The 27,998-nt window shown below is 39.8% G+C and overlaps 1 protein-coding gene across 1 annotated transcript in view; it reads right to left on the reverse strand.

Moving 5' to 3' along the window:
• The window catches only part of LMBR1 (limb development membrane protein 1), a 68,345-nt gene extending 46,888 nt beyond the window's left edge, over positions 1-21,457 (reverse strand). Inside the window, exons 1-4 of the mRNA XM_066551114.1 lie at positions 21,250-21,457; positions 6,297-6,369; positions 4,030-4,069; positions 2,036-2,175 (exon numbers count right to left, since the gene is read on the reverse strand). Of these exons, the coding sequence (XP_066407211.1) occupies positions 2,036-2,175; positions 4,030-4,069; positions 6,297-6,369; positions 21,250-21,312 (316 nt within the window). The 5' untranslated portion in view covers positions 21,313-21,457. The remainder of the gene's footprint in view (positions 1-2,035; positions 2,176-4,029; positions 4,070-6,296; positions 6,370-21,249) is intronic.
• Positions 21,458-27,998: the final 6,541 nt, after the last annotated feature.

A 27,998-nucleotide genomic window follows, 5' to 3' on the forward strand; every position in this document is an offset into this window, starting at 1 on the left:
CCTGGTGGCTGTACCCAAAAGCAGCACAAGGGAACACTGCTGTCAGAACTAGTCCTGGATTAGTTCAGCATGTATTAATTAGCTAAGTGTGTTTATACTGGATCCAGGTTTGGCCTTTCTACCTAGCTTCAAAAGTTTCAGGCATGTATTTTCTGCTGGTTTATTTGATAGAAGTAATGTAACAATCTACAGGATTTTAACTCTCAGTGTCAGCTTCAAGTACATCAGATGATAGCTGTAAATCATTAATCTAGAAAAATAAAATGTTTTAAAGCAACACAAGCGCTCCGATCTGACAACATTTTCAAGGCGGTACACAAGCCATAGGTGAAGGCTGTGTAGGCAGAGCATGACGGGGCTGGGAGCGTTCCTGAGCTCGGGTACCGGTGCTGGGATCTCAGAGCCGCGCGCGTTTCTCACCCACCGGGCGGGGCGCGGGAGTCCCGAGCGCGGCGATCCCGGCGAGGGCCACGAGGGGGAGCCCGAGCCCGGGGAACGGCCCCGGGCCAGCGCAAAGCTCAGGGACCGCCATGGCACCTTCCAGGCCTCGCCACGCACACCTGGAAACCCTCAACTCCCCTCCCTGCTAGCCACTGCTAACGAGGGGCAGAATTTCCATTGGGCAGAATTTCTATTCGACCAAATAGAAATTGTACTGTGTGTCCATAAAGAGGTATTTTCAAACATCACATTAAAAGATGGTCACTGGCAAATTCAAAGGCTTTCCTATTTAACAGCAACTATTCCAGATTTCTTACTAACCCAGATTTTCTGAAGAAACAAGTGACATTAAAATTTTTTGAAATGGTTACTATATAGTTTTCAGTCTCTGATGGATTTTATTGCCCTTTTCCCAAAGATGATTCAGACACAGAAGGAAGAATTACCTTCCAATAGTTTTTTTCTCATGTTTGGGAATAAAGAATATAGATGTCTGAGCAGCTAAATCCATGTAAAAAAATCTATATTTAGCTTTTCCTCCCATGTAGGAGACATACCAAATTAGCAATTCTCCCTGACATGTCACAAAACACATCATAAAATAACTCAACTACAAAGAGCCTGTGAAGCCACCTAGCCTGACCTGCCCTTAAAGAGCCAAACTGCAGGTGCCATCAGGCTGCTCAGGGCTTTGGCCACCTGAGTTTTGGAAAACTTACAGGATCTTCCAGTGCCTTTTTCACTGTTCAACCATCCCTGCTGTGAAGAATTATTCCATTATGTCCTACAATCACTTCTGACCTCTCACTTCACAAAAAAACCAAACAAAACAAAAATCCAAACTAAAAAAGAAAAGATGCTTGCAAGTCAGGGATCTGGAAATTCATTAATTTGCTTTGTGGGAATATTATTAGACATTAAGCAAAAAGCATGCACTTTTCAGAGAAAAATCCTCCAAAGTCAAATTGCTCTCTCTTCACACAACTGAAGAGAACTCCATAGTTAACCTGTAAATTATTTGTACCAATTTAAATAGTTTCATAGAGTGAACACACTTTCTGCAGACAAACCTAGAAAAGAATGTCCTGTTTTCACCAGTTATTTCATTTCATATATTTATCACAATACTTATATTCCACAATTTTCTTTGTTTGCACATGAATCACCAACAGCTGAATTTAACTATCTAGTCTGAGCTGCCTACAGCTAGCAAGTGTCTTAAAACATGTTTTTATTTAGAGAATAAATTTATTGGTATCACCATAAAGAGAAAGGCATCTGAATCTTGCATTAACATAAAGAAGAGGTGTGAACAGCATGTTTCAAGTTAGCTTCTAGTAGCTCTTATTTACATTAATATTCAAAGCAGTGAATTTGGTTTAATTCCATCAAGCCTGTATAATTCTTTAAAAAAAGAACAGAACAGTTAAGACAGACTTTTGTGATATATCACACAGCAACAAAACCAACTAGCCAACAGCACATTAACAAATAGCATATTAAATGAAAATTAGTTATCAGTTTGAAAATAAGAACATATCTGTGCACATATAATGAAGATATTCATTTTAATTAAATTATGCTGAGTACTAACCATGAATTAGTGAGCCATTTAACCACTGAATATAGTAGTTTTGTGGAAAAGAAAGCAGGATCTCATTGCTGATTATTGAGAAAGGTAGAAGCAGGACTGCACCAGCTGAAACTGCTAGAGTGAAGGTGCTCAAGAACAGCCTGAAATTTAAAGAAATGTACCACTGTTACCACCAGCAAGCTCTGAACAGCAGGGAAAAAAGTAATTAAACTACATGGCAATCAGTGTCTAAAGGCAATACATTCTTATATTGTAAATGGGCAGGAGAAACTGGGATCTCAAAAACATTTGACTTTAAAAAAGCAGATTGAAAATAGTTTACAGAACCCAATATAAGTAATTTGTTTTTACCAACTACTGTGATTACTCTCTTGGCACATGCATACATTCAATTCCACTGTAATACAAAGGTTAAACTACTGGAGTTCATTAAATATCTTTTCACAAGTCTCTTCTGTCAGTTTTAATTTCCCACATAGACATATGCACAATAAAAAAATATTCAGTTTTTACATTCTTAGGAAATTTTTAAAAGCAGAGCAACATTCTAACAACTAAAGAGCGAGTAAAATTATACAGAAATATTTGAACACCAAACTAAAAAAAATAAGTTGGGTTTTTTTCACAAAGGAGTTACTCAAGTTCTCATCTCATAGATGCAAAGTCAATATACAGAAATTGTCAGAAATGTTGCAAATATTTAAGCTTATTCTTTTCAGATCTCAAATACAACTTACACCAAATGCCATCTTGTGGCATTAAAAAGAACTGTGTCCTTAAAAAAAATAAAATCAACAAAACTTTCTTACAGAAATAGTGCAATAATAAAACTAGATAGTGCTATAATAGTGCTATAATAAAACTAGAAATAATTCTCAACACAAAATTGCATGACAAAATAAATAGAACACTCCTACAACAGTAGCATCAGTAAGCTTACTTTTCTTTAATAGTCTACAAATCCATTTTTCATTCATACAGTACTTAGAAAGTATGAGTAAGTAATTTTAACTTTAAAAATATTCTTTTGTTGTTGTTGTTGTTGGCTTCTGAGATTTTTTCTTTTATTTAAGAATGTTTAAGTATTCTAAGCCAGAACTGGGAAACCTAACAAACTACAGCAAAGTGCTCCAGCCCCTTTGCCTTTGTTTTCCCATCCCTCCACACCTCAAGTCCTGACAATTATGCCACATGAAGAAAAATCTATTTACAGGTGTTTGAGGGTTATTGTTTTTAGGAAAATAACATGCACATTTAAAGAAGCTTATGCTGAAAGAAAAAAGAACATCTTCTATTTACAACAACACTTTTCTCCAAGCTCTCCTTCCAAGGGGATGCCAGCAGCACCAGGGAAGCCAAGAACACTGGAACACAGCAGGAGCCAATTCACACAGTTCAGCCAACTGAGAGGGCAGCAACAGCCACAGCAGCTCTGCACATCCTGAGGCATTCTCAAATAGGAGATATTCATATCTAACTTCACACAGCAAGAGGATAAGGAGAGAGCTGCTGGCAGACCAGTAGGTCTGGCAAGTGCTGGTCTTCCCCTTGTGACCTTTCTGCAGCTTTTTTACACTGATCAAAGGTATCTTCTTCAGAGAGAGCTAACTTGCTTCACAGGAGCCACGGCCTCCCTTCCATTGACTGCTGTGGCCACTTACAACACCTCCCATCCAAACACCTACAATTGGAGACCTAAATGCAGGTCTGGCACCCAATTCCATCTCTTGCACCAGGTCCTCATGCAATGTTCTGGCCAACTTCATACCTACCAGCAGAACTACAGGTGAAAAAAGGCCTAGACCAAACTTACACAACACTTTTCATAACTCAAGGTGCCACTAGGCCAAATCTTTTTCCCTGACCCTCTAGCAATCTATTTAAGAAACATTTAAATATTTCAAATAGATTCTTATTTATTGGGAAGCACAGAAGATTCCTATCATAACAACACATTCAGGAAAAGCAGTTCTGCCAAGAAGAGCTGTACATACGATATTCTGTTAACGATGGCATCTTCATCCTCTTGCTCATCTGAAAATTAAATGACATCAGGTTATATTCAACACTCACTTGTCTTTCTTCAGGCTAAAATGTATATAGATAGGAATGATTTTAATTTACAATTAAAATTCAGATGTACTGATACAATTCATGAGCATCAATATTTTAAGAAGGTTCCTTCCGAAAATGAATACTCTCACCCTGTTTTTTCACGAGTCAAACTCTTCTCAATCAATGTAACAAAGCTATTTCACTTAACTTAAATATGCAGATCAAAATCTCTTGGAGACCTCTTCCAGAGGGCTCTATGGCAAACATGCTTTCAGACTCCTACAGCCACAGCTTCTGCTAGAAACTGCCCCTTTGGGCTCTCTGGAACCACAGAGAGCAGGCAAGCTGCAGGGAAGTCTAAATGTCCATACTAAGCTAGCACACTGCTAGAAATCATTTGCAGTATAAGTGTCCTTTAAAAACAAGAAAGCACACCCAGAACAATAGTGATGACTACTCAGTTGCTTCCCTTTTCTTACCCCTCTTCCCAGCTCCTGGGGATTTGGGGATGGGGAGGAAGGAGAGGTGATCATATTCTTGTTATTTGTTTTAGATTTAAGATATCATGACTTCCTTCTGATACTTCACATTTTAGACCATTTTTATTCACTTACTCCTCACTTAATACTTCACTAAAACAATCTTTTTCAAACAATGTCAACATTTAACTCAGATGAATCACTAATACATCATTTATTCTTTACACCCTTCTCTAAGCACATCAGTACACAAATGCAAGCATTTCTTAATTTGAAATAATGCAGACATTTTGAAATAAAAATTTCTGAATTTGAAATAATTTTACATTCAGCATTCTAAAGTTCTTCCCATTTTCCTTAGGAGATAGAACAATTTGACTTTATTCTTAAATTTAAAAATAAATTTAAGTTCTTAAGAGTCATGCACACAGCTGAAATAAACACATAGCCAATAACCTCATGCTATTTTGAAATTCTTCTGTGAAAGAACCTGGAGGTGTTGGTTTTTTGATGGATACCTCATGGTGTTTTGAAAGACTACGTAAAGGTCTCTTATGAATCATTTTGGCTAAAAAGCTTCTTGGAAAAGCAGTGAACAATTTGTCCTGAAAGAGTTGCAGCTGAGTTAACTCTTCAAACATTTCTCATCAGGAAGACCATAGCAGGCTACAAAGTGTGCCTAAGTACATGCTCACAAAGCTTTCATCAAGTCAGGGCAGCTGCAGAGCTGTTCCTCTTCCCAGCTGAGGAGATAACTGCCAACAAAAGATAATAAAAGTGTCTTTGCATCCAACAGGGTTTGCCAAACCAGCTTCCCCTTCCTGTTCTTTCCATCTCCAAATGGTAGCAGCTTTTTAATGTCCAAAATACATACCAGGATCAGAAGATAGTATCTGTCTCACTTCCTATGTTCATAGAGATGTACCTTTTTTCCAAGGAATTAAATTCCATGAGAAGTTTACTTTTTAAAACACAAATCCATACATGACAGCAGCTCTGTCACAACACAGGCCACTCAATAAACAGTTTCCAATAAAGTTCAGAGCACCAAGATCACCATACACAACAATGTTTCTAAAGCCTGACTATTATCAAGCACCAAGGTCCCAGATAAGCTGTCATAAATCAAAGATTCTGTGATTTTATACTGATTTTTATACTGTCTTTAGAAAAAATATCAAAGAGAATGACAGAGCTTCCTACAGACTAGTTTTAGAATGGAAACTAGACAGTGCTCCCAAAGGCAAAAAATAGAATATTATCTCAAGGTATTTTCTAAACTTCAGTGGTGAAGTCATAAACAGGTTAACACAACTGAAATAATAACTGTACCTGATCAGAGCAGGACTTTTTGAAGAAATAATGCTACTTCCCTTCTGTAGGACTGGCAACCTTTCACTTTCCTAGCAAAAGCTCAGAACCTGATTTTGCTGCTAAAACACAGCTGAAGATACTTATCCTGGAAAAGCTGATGTGAAAGGAGAACAACAGGATCTCAAGACAGGGGATGCAGAAGCATCTACTTTGACATGAACCCCTTTCTTCCATCTCAAAACAATTAACACATAGGCTGCCATACACAACCAGGTCGATCCAGGCTGCCATAGACCAGGACCTAACAAACAATTCTGTTTCTTCCACTTTCCTTGTGGAGATGGACAGGAATAGAATCATCTATTTATTTGAAAAACAAAAATTTTTTGACATATTAAAAATTCTATGCTTACCTGCTTTCCTTTTGTATCTTGTGATTATAAAGTAGGAGACTATGTAGAGAACAGCAAACAGGAGAAAACAGATCTGGAAAAAAAAATTGCATTTATTAGGTCATGAAGAAGTGCCTGGATTATAATAAGCAGTAAATCTAGTTTAAACAATTGAATTCAATCAACATCAGCATATTTTATGTAAATTTCAAAACTGTTGTATCTTATTAATATCTTATTAACAGAAAGTTAAACCCATTAAAATAGCTTGATTAGAGTAACAGGTATTGCATCAATTATATGGTCAGCAAGTTTTACTCTAAAATTAAGAGAAAAGACTTATTCACAGTGTGATTTTTTTGTTTGAGGGAGAGTGAGTGGAGAGGGATGAGCTGATTTTTGAAGCTTGAATCCACTTGATTTGTAAAAGTTATCAGGCTTTGTATCCCCTTCAGAAGTACCCTAAGGGTAGTTGTATTTTATATAATGGGCTCCTGAGGATCTATTTTGGGCTATGCTGTCAGCACATGTGGAAAGAAACAAACATGTTTACTATTTGCATCCTGTCTTGAATCAAACAAATTCCAGGTGACAACACACACAGAGACTCGTGCCTACAGTGCATGTCCAAGCATGAGCTCATCAAACATGAGGTTTCCTTCACAGTCAGAAGCCAAGGGCACAACTTCCCTTCTCAAAGGTTGGTGGTTTATTTAGGTCAGATACACCTTCAGCCCACAGTGCCTTGGACCAAGCTGTTTATAAGATTTAGCACTACAATAACCATACAGTAAGATAAGACCAAAACACCTGAAAAAAATGCTGGAAATACTATAGGAAAGGAATTGAACAGCAGGAAAGTTTTAGCCCTCCAAGCCTTTACAGGTTAAAAAAAAAAAAACCAAAACAAAACACAAAAACAAAAACAAAAACAAACCCCACGCATTTTATTTGCTCCTGAATGAAGCATCAGTGGCTCAACATTGCTGCCTTAATCCTGGATGCCTATGCCTAATAAACACATGAGTCAGTCAGAAATGCAACAAGAAGCAAGCATGCCATTCTGTTTTGGAAATGTACTCCACTGGACAATAGCTGACCTATTCCTTTAAGCTATCATCTGTAGATTTGTTGCCTTTAAGACTCACTGCCTTAAAAAAATCAAGAGCAGAAAGGCTACCCTAAGAGAAAGGGAAAAGTGAAAGTGAAGGTAGTGATCATAACCCTGATAAATCTGCATCTAAGTAACAATACTGCATCCAAACCAGCAAATCACAGTGGAGAATGATGTATTGTTCATGAAAGACAGACTTTGTAAGAAATACTGATAAATATAAAATGAAAGGGTTGTTTTTCTGGGGAAGTCAGACATTTCAGATTTTAAAAAACCAAGTACAGCCAAGTATATGAGTATGGCATTTGGGTGACTTCCAGGTTCCTCCCTGGGACAACAGTGCTGTAAGTCTGGAAGTGGCAACCCAGCTCATTCTCTGTGCAGGAAACACAGCAGCAACACCCAAAATACAGGCACTGAAAATGAGATTTCATAACTAGATCTCTGAAATCCAGTCTTTAATCTAAATAGAGCTTACCACTCCAACTTTTTTTAAGGAGAAATGGTTTTGATAGAGAATCCAGTTCTTTAAATAAGTCATTCTAAAGAATGTTATTAAGATTTAATAGAAAAAGTTGGTGTATTTTTGAAACAGGAAGAAGAAAACAAGCTGAGAACAGCCTTGGTTTTTCAGGGTCCTCTGACACAGCTTGTCCTGTCAGTATTGGAAAATGCATTGCCAGTGCTGAAAGAGAATCCTTCTCTAAGCTTCCAGTTCCTCTGAAAACTAGACCAAGGCTACAGCTAGAGACATCTAATTTTAGGCACCCACTTTTGAAAATCAGGTATCACATATACAGGGTAAGTGAATTCTTTAAAAATCTGTCAGATGCAAATAACACGGTGTAACCTGTGTAAAAAAAATAGTTAAAAAGTTAAGTTCATTTTTGTTAGTTTTATTTAAAACAAGAATAAAAATTACTGTGGTCTTGTTTACATCTTCAAATAGAGCAGCTGACCTTTATTCTATGTGTGATAGCAAGGTTCCAATGAAAATGTGGGTCTGTACTTACAAGGCACCACTGAGATAACTGAGGTTATTTTGAGGGCAGAGCAGACAAAAGCTGTCCAGTAACACAAACTGTCGAATGCTGGATTTCTGGCTTTAGATAACAGCTACTCTGCAACCCTCTACTCTACTCAAGCAATAAGGGGTAACTCTACAGTCTGGTAATTCTGGTGTAATTCTCCCTTTACTTCTGTCAGATTCGAGAACAACTTTGTAAATGTTTGATTCCGTTTACTATTGAAAATCACAAAATTTTAAAATTGTTGGCAAGAAAATAAATAAATTCTATTGAGTTAAAGCTTTATGATCTTAAAAAAGAACTCAGATCAAAAGTCCTTCATACTGACCAAAACAAGTTAAACAGCAAACTCAGAAACATTACTGCAGTCTCAATTTACACTCAGTGAAACCTCTGATCCTGAACTGTTTCTAACCATGCATTCTGAATAGCTTTCTAAAGGAAACAGCTCAAGTCAGCATCCCAACTATTTTTAGAGTAGAACTCAGTTAAGCTGGGGAAAAGGAATGTGTTGCCTATGATAGCTGAAGAATAGGCTCCACTGTCCTGTCAGCACTGCAATCCTGGGCTCCTATTCCTCATACTGCTGTTTGTTTCAGGATATTTTTATATTAGGAAAAGAAACCATCCAGCCTTGTTTGTATTTGCTGTAGTTTCAGTTCATGTTTCTCAATGATGAGTGGCTGGGCTTGTATGCAGCACTCCAGGCAAGATTTTACAGCTGCAGGTAACAGCACTAAGTCCTTCTTGCTGCACTGAAAACGCTTCTCCACACTCACATCGATACCTCAGGTTTTAGCTTTTTAGTTTTTTATTTTTTTCTAATTTTGGGCTGCTTTGGTGTGTGGGTCTGGGTTTCATATTAGGGGACAGTAAGGTGGGGGTCTGGGTTTCATATTAGGAGATGGCAAGATTCAGGTCTGGGTTTCATATTAGGGGATGGTAAGCTCTCCTCACAGAGCAGGCAGACACAACAATTCCTTCTCCAGCTGGGGACCCAAGGACAGGCAATCTGGATCTCAAGGCCAAGAGTATAAACAATGTGGACTGAGGAGAGAAAAACAAGAAGGATGGGACTTCACAGGCTGGGGCTCTAACTGGACAATTAGTCCAATATGCAAATGGACCAAAACTTATTAAAATGTGAGATCTTGTCACCAAGCCCTCTTTTGCTTCCCCCTTGGAGCCATGCAGGCAGAGCCACAGCTGTGGCTCTGGTACTGCCAGGGTGTGGCCTTTGAAGGCTCTTCAGTAAATATCCTCTTTATTCCCCTTAACTCTGTCTGGCCTCTGTTCCAGCTGCTTAAGGCATCAGCCTGAGAGCCACACTGGTAACTCAGCACTAACCTCCTGCCAATGCATCCATCAGCTCTGTCCTCCCCAGCTGCTTACAGCAGAGTAGCTCTCAAGTTTCAGTAGAAACTCGGTTTTAGACTTCAAGTTCATCACCATGTCTTTTCTTTTTTTTTAAAACCACACCTTAATGTCACACTGCATACAATCATCTATCAATTCCATTTCTAATCTCCTACTAAAAAGCACAGGTAGTCATACTGAAGGAGGGCACTAGTCACAAAAGAACACCATACACAAAACTACATTGATACCTTCAGTAAAAAGAAAAATTTAAAAGAGCCTTTATTCTGTTAATTCCATCTTTCCTTCAGAAACTATTGTGTGTGTCAGTATTGGAGGCAACATTGGAATTCAGTGTTAAATCCAAATTACATTGCAAGTTGTTTCCAACCAAAAAACAGTGATTAATGCCATCACCCATCTCTACAATAACAGCTGACAAAAGGATGCTGCACATACAGCAAATCTAGGATTAACTGTATTCCCCAGATCCCCAAGATCTCTGCAAGTTTTTCACTGGAGCTCAAATGAAGCTTTTCCAGGTTTTACTTGGGCAGACAGTCAAGACACTGTGCAGAGAATGTACCCAACTGTGAAGGATTTCTGACATCCCTCACTTGACAAGATGTCCTTTCAATCTTAAAGTTTATTTCCTTAAATTCATTCCACATTTGAGAGACAAAGTAGTTGTGGATCTATTGCCATAATTAGACTGGGAAGCCACTTTAAACACAACTAGGGTACATTCTGACCTTACAGGGGAGAGATACACTGTCCATGTTTGACCAGGTGGATCAAAATATAAAGGAAATTATGAGGAGCCCAAGACTTGTCTATGGTTATAGCCAAACAGTCATCCAAAGCAATTCTTAATAATTTGTAATGTCTTTGTGTGCATGTCCCCTCCACAGCACTCAGTAATTGCAAACAAGACACATGGACTCTGTGCCACATCCCAGGGCTCCTTTCTAACAGATGGCAGGTTAAGAAATCTTCAAACCTCAAGCAAATAATTCATTTACATCTCTTCCCACAGACTAAACACAACTTCTGGTAGGACAAGCAAAAAGAAACCTGTCTTCCCCTGAAGCCCTTAATCTTTATTCAGGAAAGGAAGTGCCTTCTGCTCCTGCTTAGATTACACACCAGGCATGCCAGGAGAGGCTGCTTCTGGAGACACACTGCACTACATTCTTGTGTCTCTTGTGTAGAGACACAAGACTCTTGCACAGTGTCAGACCCTTGGATCTCTCATCCAAAGGCATCCAAGTATGATCCACACCATACTTTGGATCTGTACCACACATCTCCCAGCCCCTGTGAGAATTAACTGCACACCATGTGCCTCTAAGGGGCCAGCACTGAAGGTTTCACGAGCAGTAACAGTCTGAACCAGGTCAAATCACGTTGTAGCTATCCCAGTGGCAATTACTGAAGATCAGCTGACATTAATTTGTCCGTGTGGATGATCTTTAAAACTCTGGCACTGAAATTCACACCTCAGATTGGGAAAGCATCTTCTTCTGTTGCAAGTCTAAGAGCTACACTTTCATGCTAAGAAAGAATGTGCTCAAAATGCCTAAGGTTCTTTTTTTCCCGCTCTTACAAACACCATTCAACCATCTTTTAAAACTGCAATTTGTGTGTGTGCACATTAAAAGCTGCATTTCTATGTACAAGATTCCATTATATAAAATGGATATATAATATCCATTATAGAGCATTGAATTATTCCCAACTGTTGTGAGGGAGCTGTATTTTACACTAAAATAAAAGCATATAGGTGCCTTGTCCAGTAATTGTTCATCACTTCTCAGTCAGAGTGCCCTGGCAGCACACACCTTAAAGAGCATCCCTGGCTGTATTACTTGAAGCAAAGTAATTGTCTCTCTCCAAGCAGCATTCACCCTGTTAGTTTTGAGCCCCCAGTACAGGAGTTGGCAATTACAGAAAGGATGGTCACCAATGATCAGTGGAGGCTGGAACACTGGCCTGGTGCAGACAGGCTGAAGGATCTCAGCATGTTCAGCCTGAGGACAAGAAGGCTTCAGGAGGACCTGGCAGCAGCTTGCCAGTACCTAGGAGGAGGTCAGTACAAACACAGAGCTGAGCTCTTGACCGTGGTGATGAGACTGAGTTAAGAAGAAATTCCTTCCATGGGGAGAGCCAAGCAGTGGAACCAGCTGCCCAGCAAGGCTACAAAGTTCCATTCCTGGAGGATTTTAAGCCCCAAGTAGTCTGATACCATAGCAGACCCTCCCCTGAGCAGGAGCCTGGAGTCCACTCAGCCTTGTTTTCCACTTTCCTGACTCAACAAGTATTATTACAAACTTAGTCACTTCATAATTTATACCCTTCTCCAGGTCATTTATGAAACTGTTATTAAGTGTAAGCACAGGCCCCTGTAGGGCTGTGTCAGGGATGTCCTCCCACTGTGAAAGAGCCAGACATCCTGCAGAACAACTTTTAGCAGCAAGGAACCACCACAGAACTCCTTCACAGAGAGATGTCCCACACTTAGTAATGTTCTTTAACCTAACAACACTTCCAAGCACGAAACACAGATTCAACACAGGTTCATTTCCACTTGAAAAGCATCAAAGCAAATAAGGGATTGCTTCCTCCAACTTGATTGCATACTAGCATGTAGAACGGGGAAAATCTGGAGGAGCAAGGGACAAGCAGCAAACAACATTTTACTATGCCATGTATGAAATGAAAGATCAAGAAGCTCCAAAAAGTAGTTCCAAAATGTAAGGGAAGAAAGGAAATAACTTTAAAATGAAGTGGCTGTGTCAGTATTAAAATAAAGTCACTGCTAGTACATCCACAAGCATTTCTATGCAAATGATACACAAAACAAGGCCACAGACAACATCTCCACTTCTAGCTGCTACTTTACAGAATGTGGCTTTTTGTCTAAGCAGAAAAAACAGCACAGAGAAAAGAGAAAGCAGAGATCACTCTGGGTAATATCACTATGTAGAATATGTCTATTTACATGTTTAAGTGTTGAAAATGAAACAGTACTTTGCCTGTGATTACTATCTAAATAAAATAATAGTGTTGCCCTTCTAGGTTTTAATTTCTGTAATAGAGAACAACAAACATACCATTATACATCCATCTCTTAATGCTGTTGAAGTATTTTAATGTGCATTACAATACCACAAGGCAACTAAAAAGCTTCCTCCTACTGTCCTACTTGGCAACTGCTTTTATTTACTCATAGAAAAGATGGCAGGAATAAACAGCAAGAAAATACAGGTGGAGACAAGCAGCTCTGCTTGGTCTATTTCTAATAACTCAGTTATCCCACTGACATCTAAAAAGCAAACAAGGCATTCCACCTGTTTTGGATGTGTCAGCAGTAAGTAACAAACCAACAAAGCACACTAAAGAAAACTGAAATCTTTGTCTATGGTCTCAGTTTGACCTTGGCATTCATTGTATCATCTGCTCTGGAAATCTCATTTTTCTCAAATGAGACATTAACTCTGCTGTGGTTAGATTAAGTTTGCTCTAAACCAGCCAGCCTTATACACTTGGCATGACACACTAAATGTAATCTTATGAGAAAATATCAAATATGCTCTATGATTGTCTATGACCACAGATCAATTTTGCTCATTAACACTGCCCTCCATACCTATGATTCCCCTCCATGTATGGCCTCTTCTCAGGACTCCTCCCTGGCTTAAAACATTTGCAAGAGGTTGACCCACTTGTTTTGATTCCTAAGTCATGAAGAAATTATAAATGGTTCAGAGGCAGGTGCCTAGACTTCATCCAAAATAAACACTCCAAATCCAATAGAAATAAAGAAATACGCAAAAATATATTATATTTTATAAATATATATAAATATATTACAACTATAAATATAAATTACAAATATATAAAAATATATTATAAATATATTTCTGTGTACTAGAAATTCTGCTGAAGATAAAAACCAGCTTCTACAGCCCTTCAGTCAAAAATGTTTTTCAGCACAAGTGCAAGATTTAAAAACACTCTCTAGAATTGACACAATAGCACCCACCTAGATCATTCTAACATTCTGCCCCTGAATGAGGCATTATTCAACACTGGAAAGTCAGGCTGTAATAATCAGTTATATTAAAACTCCAGAGTCATACCATTAAAAACTCATTTCTGAAAAAATAACCCCTAAAGCTTCCTTGGTAAACAATTTATTTAAGACAGCTTCTTTGATAATATTCTTTTCAGAGCAAGATGCAGAAGATCTTAGAAGACAGCACTAATAAAGTTTCTCATCATACCACATAAAAATACTCTTCCTTGTCCTCTCACACATATATCCTGGAGCATTTTCAAGTGCCCCCCCAACTCCCAAAACACAAACATACTTCAACAGCAGTAGCTGTGTGTTTTCCTAATTCTCACCAATTATGCAGACTCTCTACTGGACACAAGTTACCACAGTCTGAAACTCAGCAAATATTTGAGACATGTTCCTATTGTCAAATTCAACTAAAACTCATCAGCACCAATTTTTCCCATAAACACATTAAAAAGAGAAATTACAGTTAGATAATGGAAAAATTGGATAATCAAGGCCTAAACAGGCACTTAAAATCAACAGTAGAACTGAAGCACCATGTTCTGATGACAATTGTGAAGCCTATGCTGGAAACCACACAAGAAGGTAAAGGGAGAAAAAATAATACACAATACACTGCTTCTATCCTCTATAGATTAACCCAGCCATGTGCAAACCTCAATGCCATCAGTACAGTACACACTACCTGCTGCAGGGCACACACGATTTGGAAATGGAGAAACTGAAACATAGTTCTGTATTTTCCAGTTAATCAAAATTCTAAAAAGTTATTCAAGTGTTCAAATATTAGAACAGTACAAAGCCCAGGGCTCTCTCTTGAAATCATGTTGATGGTAGTTAGAAACAACTTTTAACATATCCAGCTAACCAAAAAACTAGAAACCTCTGTATGGGGAGCAACACTTTTAAACATGAATATTCAACACCCAGCTGATAAAACAGCAACATGAGTTTTGAAACATCTTTCTGAGAGTCCCAAAGAGCACAGGTCAAAGCTGCTGAAAGCATGAAGCAATCTCACCTGTCACACCTAATCAGGGGGTTAGAGCAGCAGCTCCTTCCAGGTCACCTCTACCTGGCTGTCACCCTCCAGAGTGACACAACAACCAAGCTGTTTGTCACTGGAGGCATAATAACAAATTCCAGTCATGACTTTCAAAGTCTCTCCTCTTCCTGTGTTAGAAGTTGTTTAAATTCTTGAGCAAGATTGTTCTTAAGAAGGCAGGGCCCCAAGTCATTTGACAGCACACATGAAAGAGTCAGTGGTTTTCAAGGGAAAGGGGAGAGTGTGGGTGTAGAGAGTGATGCAGAAGTTAAGACTTTCTCAACAAAAGTTATCACTGCCCTCCTAAATTAGGATAAATACCAAATTAAATAGGAAAGGCTGAAAGACAGGAAAGGAGAAAGCACTTCAGTTTAGAAGAAAGAAAAGAAAGAAAAAAACCACTTGTATAATCTTCAAATACAACCAGTAAATCTATACTGACTGGAATGTTTTCTTTAGTGCTCCTCAACCCAATATTCCATCTATGTCTACAGAACTGAGCCCTGAATTTATCATAATGTCACTGGCAAGGTGCTTCAGATTCTCCCTCCACTCTGACTTTACCACCATCTCCTCTGCTAATCTGGTCACCTGCTCAGCCATCCCTCAACTGTGTTTAACCTCTCTGAAAACACCTATTTCCAGAGGGTCTTGTGCTAATAAACTCAGGAACACTCAGCAACCTCCTCACAGCAAAGACTGAGCTGTTGTTACAGCCCTCACATCTTACCCAGTCCCTCTACTCCATACCCAGCCACTCAAAACCCAAGACAGATATGCTTGGTTTAGGTCACATTATGAAAAGCTGGTTTTGTTTGCTCTCAGTTCTTCCTCTTTTCATTAGATTTTCTCGAGTCTAGTTACACCTTAATATAAAATTTTCTTAAACATATGCCTGTACCCCCCATGAAGTTTGTTGCCCTTTTGGTCAACTGCTCCTCCAGAGAAACACACCAGTAACTCAAAAGGAACTATTTGCAAATTTTTACACTTCAGCCTTTCATGCCTGTTTTGTGTAAACAGAAATAGTGGAACTCTCCAAATCTGTTTCTGTTTTGGGAATAAGTATCTCTCTGCACTCGTCCATGCCAAGTATTTTGAGATGCCTATTGATTCCAGATGGATCCACAGTGCTGATCCCCAGGACCAACAGCCAGAAGATGATTCATCACTTCTTAAAGTTCAGTACAGCACCCTTGTTTACAAGTAAAGGTAAACTTTTAAAATGACAGAATTATGCCAATATTTTATATATTTAATTATGTTAAATGTGCACCAATCTTTCAGCTTTATGTCTCACATCACTGCTACAAATACTTCTTTATTTAGTCACAAATCTTTCCCAAAATATTTAAGGGGGGGAAAAAAGAAGCAATACTGAGAAATCTAAACAAAGTTATTTTCTGAAATACAAGAAGCCCTTTAAGATATAAAGTAGTCCTCAAGTTTTCAGTGTACAGGTGAAAAAAAAATTGAAAGTATTTTTTTAACAAAAGATAAACTTGCAGAAGCATTCAAACAAAAACATTTCAGTATTTAATAAGTTTATTCTTACAAATCACCCCCACTTCTAATCAGAATATCATCACTGCTAGCAGAAAAAAGGGACTGAAAAATCTCAGTTTGTGAAGGATGCACAACTGGTCACAGACAAGAGCCCACTACCAACAGAAGTGCTCAAACCAGCTCCCTCATTTTACAGCCTTACAGAGGACACATGCCAGCAGCAGCCACACTGAACTAAGAGAAAAAAGAAAGAAACCAAGTCTCTCAGAATATTTAGCATCTGAAGCCTGCACCCCTGAAAACATTTAGTCCTTCAAATGGAAGCATATCACACTTAACATAAAACTCCATATTACACCAGTTTCAGTATCTGCCTGAACTCACATGGAAAAATAAAAGTTATAATAGCACTTTTGTATTTGAACTTATTCTACCAGGACTGATTTTTTTTTCATTACATATTTAATATAATAAATTTATTTCCAAATATACTATGTTTGTTCCTAACTAATAGTTCTATGGTGCTAATAATAGAACCTAATGGTTCTGTTTTGTTCTTCCACAGTTTTCCCCACACTACAAATGCAAGCACACTGTATTTATTTTGCCAAAGAACCTTCATCACCAGGTGTATGTGTATTATTTTCACTCAAAATCCTACATTTTTTAAGCTGAAAAAGAACAAAAAAAATAGCTTTTATTTTTAAAAATACAAGCTAATACTGCAGAATAGAAGACTCAAACTGGAAAAAAAGGAAGTTAATATTCTAAAAAGTAAACCCAGGGGACCACAGAGAGGTTCAAGCATTGCACTTGCTCTATTTCCATTTGAAATAAACAGTTCACAACAATACCAGCTGAACATGGAACACTTTATAAACAGGCATAATAACAGGACCCAAGGGAAAAGCAGTTCCCTAGAAGTTCAAATATTTTCCATGGATGTGCAAGATCTCAGCAATTATAAATGAATCTAAAGGACCAAGAAGGTTAAACTAACAGAATATTGTCTGGCCTTTTCAACTCTTTCATACAAATACTGACCAAGTGCAGAACACAAACCCTTTTCTGTACTTTGCCATCAACTAAAGCTGTTCTTCAGAAAGATGCTCCCTCTAGCCAGAACTGAGGATGGCTCTGGCTTTGTTGAAGTCAAGGATCTTAATGACTCGAAGAAAACTCCTGGCTGTGCCATCTCTTACATTGGGTCACCAGTTCACAGTGTCCACATTTACCTCACTGCATCTGAATTTTAAAGTTCAGGCTCAGACCATGTGTGAGTGTCGGTGTTTTCAACAACAACTGTTCAAAACAAAAGATCCTCTCTAGAGCAGATTCACGTTTGAAGAGCCACGCCTGACTGGGGAGTTAACCACCTTCTAGTAGCACAGATCATCCTCATGAAGCAACAAAATCCAAAGCAGATGATTTTGTTGCAAACAGGCACCCTCTTGAAAAACAGGTGCCATAGAGACACTCCAAATGAGGTCAAGAGCAAACAGGCCCGAGTTAAATTAAGCATTAAACCACTGAGTCACTTCAAAAGCAGACAAAGGATGTATTTTTTAAAAAATAATCCTTTACTATCCTTGTTCAATCTATAAACATATGTCAGAAGTATTTGGTTTTTGAATGTGGAATTAGCAGAACTTGGCACCTGCAGAAAGAGACAGGCACCACCACCAAAAGCATAACAAGTCTTGAATTTTTTTTATGTTACACAACTTTATGGAAAACTTTGTAGCTTGCCAGTTCAGAGAATACACGAAACAGAAATAAAGCATTACACTGCAGCTAAACTCAGTGTGCCCTTAGGACTCTGATTCCATCAGAGAGCACAATATAGAAATTCTGTATGTATTCAAAGAAAATTTGTAAGAGACAAGTGAAAAGGATTTTCTTTTCAAGTACATCAGCTTACTTTGATTTCTGTTCTCTCATGAGTGTATCATTTTAGCTTCCAGTAAAGGCTGTGCCACACAACTAGCTCTTCAAAGGTACTTCTAACAGACAACATAAATTTCTCTTGCTTCTAACAGGCATAGAGAGGTCTCCTCTGCTGTAATATTCCACAACTGGAATGGAATGGTTTGAGTCAGAAGGGACCTTAAATAACATCTGTTTCTAACCCCAGCCATGGGCAGGGACACCTTCCCCTAGAGCAGGTAGCTCAAAGCCCCATTCAAACTGGCCTGGAACACTGCCAGGGAATGGGGCACCCACAACTTATCTGGACAGCCTGTGGCAGTGCCTCACCATCCTCCCATCAGAGAATTTCTTCCTACTATCTAATCTAAACCTACCCTATCCCAGTTTAGAACCACTACATCTTTTAATATCAAATGTTTCTTTGAACTGCTCTGCTGCCCCCAGCCCACCTGCAGCTGGAATCAAGGTTTAATTCATGTGTCAGAGTGGAACATGTTCCCTGCTCCAGCTGAGGGGCTGATGATTACACCCACTGCCCACACAACAACCATGTATTTGCATATTTTAAGAAATTCTATTCACCATATAACTTCATGAGCAGCAAGGGCAGGACTGGTAAGGAGAGGATGTTAACATAATTGCACATGTAAGCAACATCCTCTGTGTGCTCCAGCATGCTCAGACCAACCCCAAATGCACCCATATCTGCAATATTCTCCTGCAGGCACGTGGGAACCACAGGAGGCTGCACACTCAGGTGGGGGTGGCAGCACTCCATGCACTCATAAAACCCTGTGGTGTTCCAACATTAATTAAAGGTCACAACTACACCAAGGTATGATTTAGAAGGCAACATTGGTATTATTATTCCTACTGATTAAACAATAAACAAGCTGGCCTGTGATCAATATTAACATCAAAGTGAAGTTTCAAGAGCAAGAATATTCTGAGTCCACTGTCCAAACAAAACAACACCTCTACAATATGAGTTACAGATGTCCTGTGTGATTTCTCACATGACTACAGCTGGAGGAAGGTTTACCAATTGCTCTGGAGGGGCTGAAAAAGTCCCTCTAACTTTGGAGGAGTACTCGCAGTACAGATGAACTAGTTCTTTCAGAATTTAATAGACTTCACTATTTGTAAAGATACCCAGAGAGGCTGCACACAGCCATTCCTTCAGACTCAAAAATCTGTTTCCCACTGAATGAAACCACAATATGTAGCATCCAATTTATCAGAACAAGACTCTGGTGAAAATAAGTAGGAGATAATTAGCACACAATGGAATACAAATGGAAAAACAGACATGAGGGAAAAGAAAGAAGATTTGTACATACATTCATGTTTTCATACCACAAAGGTGATTAAGATAATACTTAGAGCCTTCTTTACAATGAAGTATTTTATTTTTAGTGCCACTCCACTAGTCAGGACTTCTAGGACATACACTACGTCCATGCCCAAAGAAGAGAATTCCAAAAAATCCCATAAAGTAGCTGTTGTCCTCATACAGGCTTGTTTTGCACTCTTCAAAAAAAAGGTCCTAGAAATAGAATACTTTACAAGAAACATCTTTACATGGATTTGTATACTACAGAAGAGTAATCAATACATTCCAAGCAAGTCTGCTATCAAGTGACCTAGCCATAGTTAAAACCAGTTAACCATGGTATTTTTAGAGTCTCCCAACAAGGCTGAAAAACACTTAAAGCTAAATTGTGACATTTTATTTTAATTCAAGAAATCTGTTTTTTCCCCCCAGACAACAGGGATGGCAAAGAAAACATGATTCCCTTGCTGAGCCAGGACAGCACATTCACAGGACTCTGTGCTGCACACCTCCCTTGCACAGCCTGTGTTTCCTTCCTGGAATTGAAGCAGGAGAGACATGAGCCCCATCAAAACACCTCTATCAGATTGAATAGTCCTGAGAACAATTACGAGGCCGTCAGAGAGGAAACTGGAACTGCTCTGTCTGCACGCAGGGTGTAGTGCTGAACCTGCCTGTGGAGGGCTGAGATGGGACAGCACAGGCACTGACTGCCATGTGCTCCACTGGGAGTGCACCAAAGTTACACTCAGCACTGCAAACAGCCCAGCAAGGCAGGAGAATCCCAGGCTGACAAGCGATACCATGAAATCCCATGCACACCTGATGGGAACAAGGCTGCACCTGAGGACTGAGGCGTTCACAGAATCCCAGAATGGGTCACAGTTGGAAGGGACCACAGTGGGTCATATGACCCAACCTCCCTGATCAACCAGAGTCATCCCAAAGCACAGGGCACAGGATTGCATCCAGAGAATGTGTTCTTGAAAACCTCCAGGAAGGGAGACTCCACAGCTCCTCTGGGCAATCAGTTCCATTGCACGGTCACCTGCCCGGTAAAGAAGTTCCTCCTCGTGTTCAGGTGGAGCTTCCTGTGCATCAGTTTCTGCCCATTGCCTCATCTCCTGGTGGCTGGCACCACCGAGCAGAGCCTGGTCCATCCTCTGGGCGCCTCACCTTTAGATCTTTGTGCACATGAATGATGTCCGCTCGAAGTCACCCCTTAGCGAAGCTGAGCACTGCTCGGGAGGTTGCGGCACCGGTACCTGTTCCGAGAGCCCTTCTATGGAACACACGGTGCCCTGCCTCATACACCGCATCTCCATCTTTCGCTGAGGGCACACGGAGAGGAGAACCCTCCAGGGGGTGAGCGCTGGGATCCTCCAGCTCCCAGGGCAGCTCAGCGAAGGTGCATTCACCGCTCTGCCCACCCGAGACAGGCCCCCGAGTCCCGCCGGACACTGGGCGAGGGGCAGGCAAGGACAGCGGGGGAGAGCGGGACAGCCCGCCCGCGCCCGGGGACACGGCTGGGGCAGAGAGCAGTGACAGCTCAGGGACGGTCCGCGGCGGCACCTACCGTGTACTCCCGCACTTGGCTGTGGAAGTTCTGCTCCCGGATCGTCACCTCGTCCGCTTCCATCCTTCATAGTACCGCGGCCCCCGCGAGCAATGGCGGCCGCCGCCGCCGCGCCTGCTCCTGCCCCGCCGGCGACGAGCGGGCCACCATGGCCGGAGGCAGCCCGGCTGCTCCCCCGGGCCCCGGCAGCGGCTGAGGAGCCCCGGCTCCGCCGCTCTGTCCCCGTCCGGCGGGCGCGGAGGAGGAGGAGGAGGAGGAGGAAGGGAGGGAAGCGCCGCCTCAGCTCCTCCTGCTGCGTCACCGCGCAGCGACCCCGGCGGGGCCGGGCAAGGGGAGGGCGGGGTCAGATCGGGGGGCGTGGCTTAGGATTAAATGAAAGGCGTGTGAAGTCACGCCCAGGGGCGGGGCTAAAAGGAGCGGTGGGGCGGGGCCGTGATGGGCCGGGACGCGAAAGGGGCGGGGCTGGGGGCGGGGCTGGTTCCACGGGCGGGACGGGGACGCAAAATCACGGAATTGTTCAAGCAGGAAAGAGCCCGAGACCATCGAGTCCGGGCTATGTCCCAACACCACCGTGTCAACTAGACCGTAGCACTAAAGACCACGGCGTCTGTCCTTAAACACTCCCAGGAACGGTGACTCCCCCAGCTCCCTGGGCAGCCCATTCCAATGTGTAATCTCATTATTCCCTGTTCCCTCTACATGCACGGGCAATCTTCTTTTCGTCTGAGTTTGCAAGTAGATCAATTGTCTAAATATACAGACAAGACTATTAATCTAGGACACACTATAAATTATAGATTGTGGTTTAGCAAATCGAACTTTTATTTCAATCCAAGTATGTATCATTAGTCTAAAGAAGTTTCAAAAACAAGGATCATCATTTTTTGCTCATTTACAACTCTTGATACATTATACATGTTGTCAATGCCAATTATAATTCCAATTATATTAATTCCCCTGTCTCTGGCCCATTTTCTTGGTTAAAAGCAGACGATATTTATGAAATATTGGAGTTAGAAAAATTAATCTTTGACTGATGTTTTCCTTGTAGTGCTGAATGGATGCAGAAGGTCCTGCAGCTTCAGTATGGCCACAGTCCCACCCTCGTTCTTTTGATACTTGTGAAGTCACAGACAAGGTATTTGCAGGCACAATCATACCAGGGATGTGACAGGCCAGAAATGTTCCTGTGCTCTCTCCTCTTGAAGCCCATTGCTCAAGGAGGGAGACTTTAGGTGTTCACTGAGGCTGTAGGAACAGGATACCATTAAAAACAGAGTTGAAGGAGCAGGGAGCACAGTCTCTGAGCTGCTTCTTGGGAAAAGCTGTCCTACTTTACAGCTGTTTTCTGCACAGCACTTGATTCTGTCTGGTATTATTACTTGTCTGGGTTTTTTTTCTTTGTCTATTCCCATTTATCTTCAATCTCCTTTTATTCTTCACATACTGAAAGTGATGAAAACATCCCTAGTTTCCAAGATGAATTTGACAAAGAATTAGGCTTTTAGTTGAAGCCTAGTTCTAATTTTGACTAGAATTAGGCTAGGGCTGTTCTCTGCTCAGGAGTTAGTCCAGACTGAACAAGGGCAAGGTTACAGACAAACAAAATCTCTTTTATTATAACAAACACAGCTGGCAAGAACAGACAACTGTCTGGCATGTACAAACCTGACCCCAAGGAAATCAAATTCTCTTAGAGCTGCCTATAGAAGTATTGGAATAGAACAGACAGGATCCCAACTTTCATCATCTTATATAAAAACCCACACAATAAATGGCAATGGTATTGGAGCCAGGCTGTTAGTAACAGGATGGATTCAATGGATTTGTGATGGAGAGAGAAATGCTGACACGAGAGCAAAGCCGCTCTAAGAACTTGGGAGACCAGATGGCCCAATCAAAGAGGAAGAACAGGAGCAACCAGAGATTCAAGCCAGCAGTCCAAGCCTGAGGTGAGGGTTAGTTCCTGAGCTACCTGGGAAATGACTCACCCACTGTCAAGAATCAGCAATTCAAGCATTTCTAACTTTATCTGCAGACATATCAAACACTGGAAGATTGTAAGGAAAATTATCTGTGTTTTTGTAGCTTATAGAAATTGAGATTTAGAAGACCTGAAGCTTCCACTCCCACATGGACAATATGTGTTCTTTTTAATTTACTGAATTTGAAGTAAACCTAAGGAGGAGATATAGTACATAATTGGTCTCATACTGTGGACTGTCAAGTTCTTTCTTCCAGTTGAGCAGATGAATCATCAGAAACAACATACACATTTATATTTACTGAAAAGGCAGGGGAGCGGTGGAAATAGCTTCGATCCTTTCTTGGGCAGAAGTTACTGCTCAGTTCTGAGGTATCTACATCACAAAGGAAGATCAGAATAGCCACCACAGCAAAATCTATTTATACCACAGGAAATTCAGTCTAAAGTGGGCAGCTCTTGCAAACTGATGCAAGTATTGATCTGATGGGAGTACAAAAGTAGTGATTTGAAGCATACTAGATGTAAAAGTACCAAAGCAAGTCTGTGGTACTTTACACCAGAGAGAGGTTAAAAGATCTCTAGGTGTTTCTCATCCATATCCCAGACAAAAGGAGACAGTGCTGGAGAGATTGTCCTCAGCCATTCTTAGGACCTCCTTGGTAACCCTAAGGGATCTGGTGTAAGCTATACATGATTTAGGTGTAAATAGAAAACTTTCTCACACTGGTAATGTACAGATACACACAAAAGCAGTAATAAAACTCAGACTCCTTTTAAACCTTCATTTGGTGATCCCTAATCCTTCAGCATAAAAGTTGAGAAGATTTATGAGATTTTGCTCAGTTTATTGCTTTTCAGCATAGTTCTAACGCCATTTTTCAGCTCCAGGATGACCCAGTAAATAACTGGAACCCTGAATGCCCAAGGAGGGCTTTATGTGCACAGGGTTACCTCTGAGATTTTCCAGAAAAAAAATGTTGGGATATTCAAGCTAATAAAATTCATTAAAATTGTCAAAGATGGAAGTTTCTAAAGTTGGAACTATTTCTCTAGGAAGGTTCCCTCAGAATTTGCCAAGGGAATTTAAAGCATTCTTTAACTGTAAATGCAAAATTTGCAGCATGCCTTTAAATCTAAATTTATCTCACAGCATTTGAGTAGGTGATACCTTCTTTTCAAATCATCCTTCAGCCAAATGAAGCTTGGACTAAACAGAAAATAGGAAGTTATTCTTCCAGTTAGCATAACTACTTACATACTTATATTCAAGATATTACCAAAGAATTGGTCGGATTGAAGCCCAAAGCCCACTTTAATATGGTTCCAAGAATGACCTCTGACTTTTAGAAGAACTTTGGGTACACACATGCATGGTTTAGATCCAGCACTTTATACTAAAAAGCCAATTATGGAAGACAAAAAGAAAGATTCAAAAGTTAAAATATCTTCATCATGGTATAAAAGAAACCTAATTATCCACATTTTATTTATTAGGTGATTTTTTCAGTGTCATATGTGGTAAGATAAAGCATAGCATGAATTGCATTACAACTTTAGAAATCTAACTCAATCAGTCTTGGATCTGAATTCAGCTTAAAATGTTGCTGACTGACATTTCATTTCTATTCATAACTTATACTTTTTACTTCTTTGCTTTTTTTTTACAACGAAAAGAAGGCCTTTTTTTGGTTCCAAATACTTCCAGCCCATATTTTCATTGAGTGCCCAGTAACAATAACTCCCCAGCTAAAGTGCTGTATTATAGCACAATATATTTAACTTTTTGAAACAGCCAAGGGAAAGAAATTTAAATTAAAAATTACAATGTCGGCATGAAAAAAGAGGATATAAACTAGTTTAGTATAGACTCACATAGCTATGTGCTGGATTTTATATATATATAGTCATAAATGTATTGATGAATATATACTCCCCCCCCAAAAAAGAAGAAAAAAGCACAATCAAATTCTTGTCATTTTGAACAAGCATTTAAAATTAACATTTTAGTAAAAATCTGCACTATTTCTAACTTAAAGCTTGGTCCACTGGTAAAAATTAAGTGAGATTGCTTTCAATAACAAGGAACTGGATTTAGAAATTAATAAATCCCCTTTGAATCCTTAAGTTTCCTTCACTGATAGGAGCCTAGAGTCAGAAAACCTGCAGAGTTTATTATGGTCAGAGGTATAAACTCTGCAGGAGTTCAGTGCTGGCAGGTAAAGGAAGCATAAGTCACATCATGAAGCTAGAACAGTTTCTCTTCCATATCTAGGCAGCATGAAGGGACTGAAAGCTCATTTTGCCTCCATTCACCCTTAATGGGTTTTTCATGTCCTCAAATCAAAACAAAGCAAAACTCACCCCACATTGCAGCTTCAACTCGATTAGGAATAAAATGAAAGGTAATATTTAAGGATATGCAGCTGCATCTGCAAGTCACAGTTCCCCTGCTGTGTAGAAATGAACAAGGCCAGGGTCACGTGTCCCATGCTGTGTGCCCATGGCTGTTTGGGCTGATTCTTCAAATAGGTGTTTCTTGGTGAAATTCTGGAACTGCTGTCTGGGTCAATGTTGTTACAGAAGAACCAAAGAATTAAATCAACTTTAAGAAAAAATAAGTGTCCCTTTCACCAGTCTATGTCTGGTTTTAGCTCAGAAATTAGTGTTAGACTCAATCAGCCTCTGAAAGGCATTCAGCTGGAGCAGATGGATGAAAAGAGTGAAAATTCATTACTTCTCCTTATGGTGTGCTCAATATTTAATTCCTGCTAATCACAATTCTCCTCAAAATCTCCTTTTCAGTCAGTTAAAAAGATTTACTCTAAGTAAATTTATCCTTTGAAGATTTTTCTTAACCATGAAATCTTTTTTTTCCTTTCATCCCTGAATTGTCTCCAAACTTTTAACCTTCTTATTAAAATGCAGACATGAGAACTGAAGGCAGTATTCTAGGCTCAGTTTCAGCAATTCTATGAAGAGATGTAAAATCACCTTATTTTATGCTTTTGTTACAGACCATTTAATCATTACAGAGGAAAACAGCACACAGATTCAGAGGTGAATACCATGATTGCTTCCCAGAAGTAAATGGAATGTGCATTTGAAGACACTTGTATCTACTCCTGTCTTCCTGCTGTCAGAGGCCTGGCTGTAGGTAAAAGGCTGCCTTGTTGTTTTGATTGCCATGTCCACTTACTTCCTTACAGAGAATAAAGCCAATTTTAGGGACGTTTTAATCCAAATGCTGTAACAATCATTCCCTTTACATAGAAAATAGTGGTTACCTCTGAACTTCACTCATACCAACCAGCAGCAATCTGTAATTTCTATTCTGAATCACTGCCCTGCAGATACAGCCCTGGTTCTGTAGAAAGGACCTCAGCCCCTTGTTCCTGGTGCATTCATGGGCTTTTGACTGAATTCAAGCCTCTTTTGTTTTCTGCTTCCCAAATATTTCCAATTACTCTGTATGATTATCTCATCTTTGTAATTTTCCACTCCTATTTCCAGTATTTGTCAGCATTTTTGTGTTATCTGCCAGTAGCATTAGTGATTTGTCAACCAGAATAAATACATCCTCAAAAAAAGTCATTACTGTCTCTGTGGGCTTTTTAAAGTTTTTCTTACTTTTTTTCCTCATCTTTGGAAAGTTCCTGATGTACTAAGTACATAAAATAATTATTTTACTGGTTGCAAGTGTTATATTTGCCCATATGTAATAGGAGTTTGCCAAGATCATGGGTCGGTTCCATGGCAACACCATAAGGGGATTAAAAGAATTATCTGAGAGTGAAGTCAATATTATTTGTGTTAGAAAATAATCATTAGAAGCTTTAATGCTGTTTTACCACTGGCTGAATTGCAGCACCAAATGTGCTCTGAAACCCAAGTGTCACAAACAATTCTTCTGTTCTTCCAGAGGAGATGCTCTCTTCACTCTGTGCTTTCTTTTCAATTTAATTTCCACTCTTGAACTGCCCACGTGGTCCCATTTTAGATGACCCCAGGCCCTGCTGCCCTTTGGTTTGTTGTGTACATGGCACCACATTCCATCTACACAGAGCTGCAGACTCTGCCCTGGGCTTTCGGCACCAGCTTTGCTGATCACTCACCTTGTTACGTACAGCATTTCTCTGTCCTTTCAGAGTATTCCCCTTTGATTTGTGGGCCAGTCAACAGCTTGCATTAGATATCTGAGTCTGCCAATCTGCAATTGATTCTAAAAGATGTGATCATGCATTAGCTGTATTATAAATGACGAAATTGCAAATATCCACCCGTATGATCAGTTCCTGACTACTTAACATGGCTGTAATCATCGTCCTTTAAAAAAAAATTAAATCATTAATCTGCTGGGCCATCTGTGCTTACTCTGAACTATCCTCAAGGTAATTTTTTGTTAGTAACATAGTTTTGAGAAATGGAATTTTGCCATTTTTGGAGAAGAGAGGTTGCACTGTGAAGTCCCTAAACAATAATAAAAAAAACATTTGGTATTAGTTAATTTTTTTTCCTCTAAATTCAGCATCTGACTCATCATGACTAAGATGCTTGTACTGTTAAATACCACATGGAAGGCATTTCAAAAATCTATCCAGTATTAACTACAACCGTTTTTCAGTCTGGGTGACAAAAATCACATCGTATAAATTTAGCCTTTGAAAGTAAGCCATGCACCTTTTATGAAGGACTTTTATCCAAAATGCTAGAAATTTTAAAGGAAATTAATCATCTTAATTTCTTAAATTAATAGGTGCAAGAT

This window comes from Molothrus aeneus, chromosome 1 (genome assembly GCF_037042795.1).
Source record: "Molothrus aeneus isolate 106 chromosome 1, BPBGC_Maene_1.0, whole genome shotgun sequence".
Lineage (NCBI taxonomy): Eukaryota > Metazoa > Chordata > Aves > Passeriformes > Icteridae > Molothrus > Molothrus aeneus.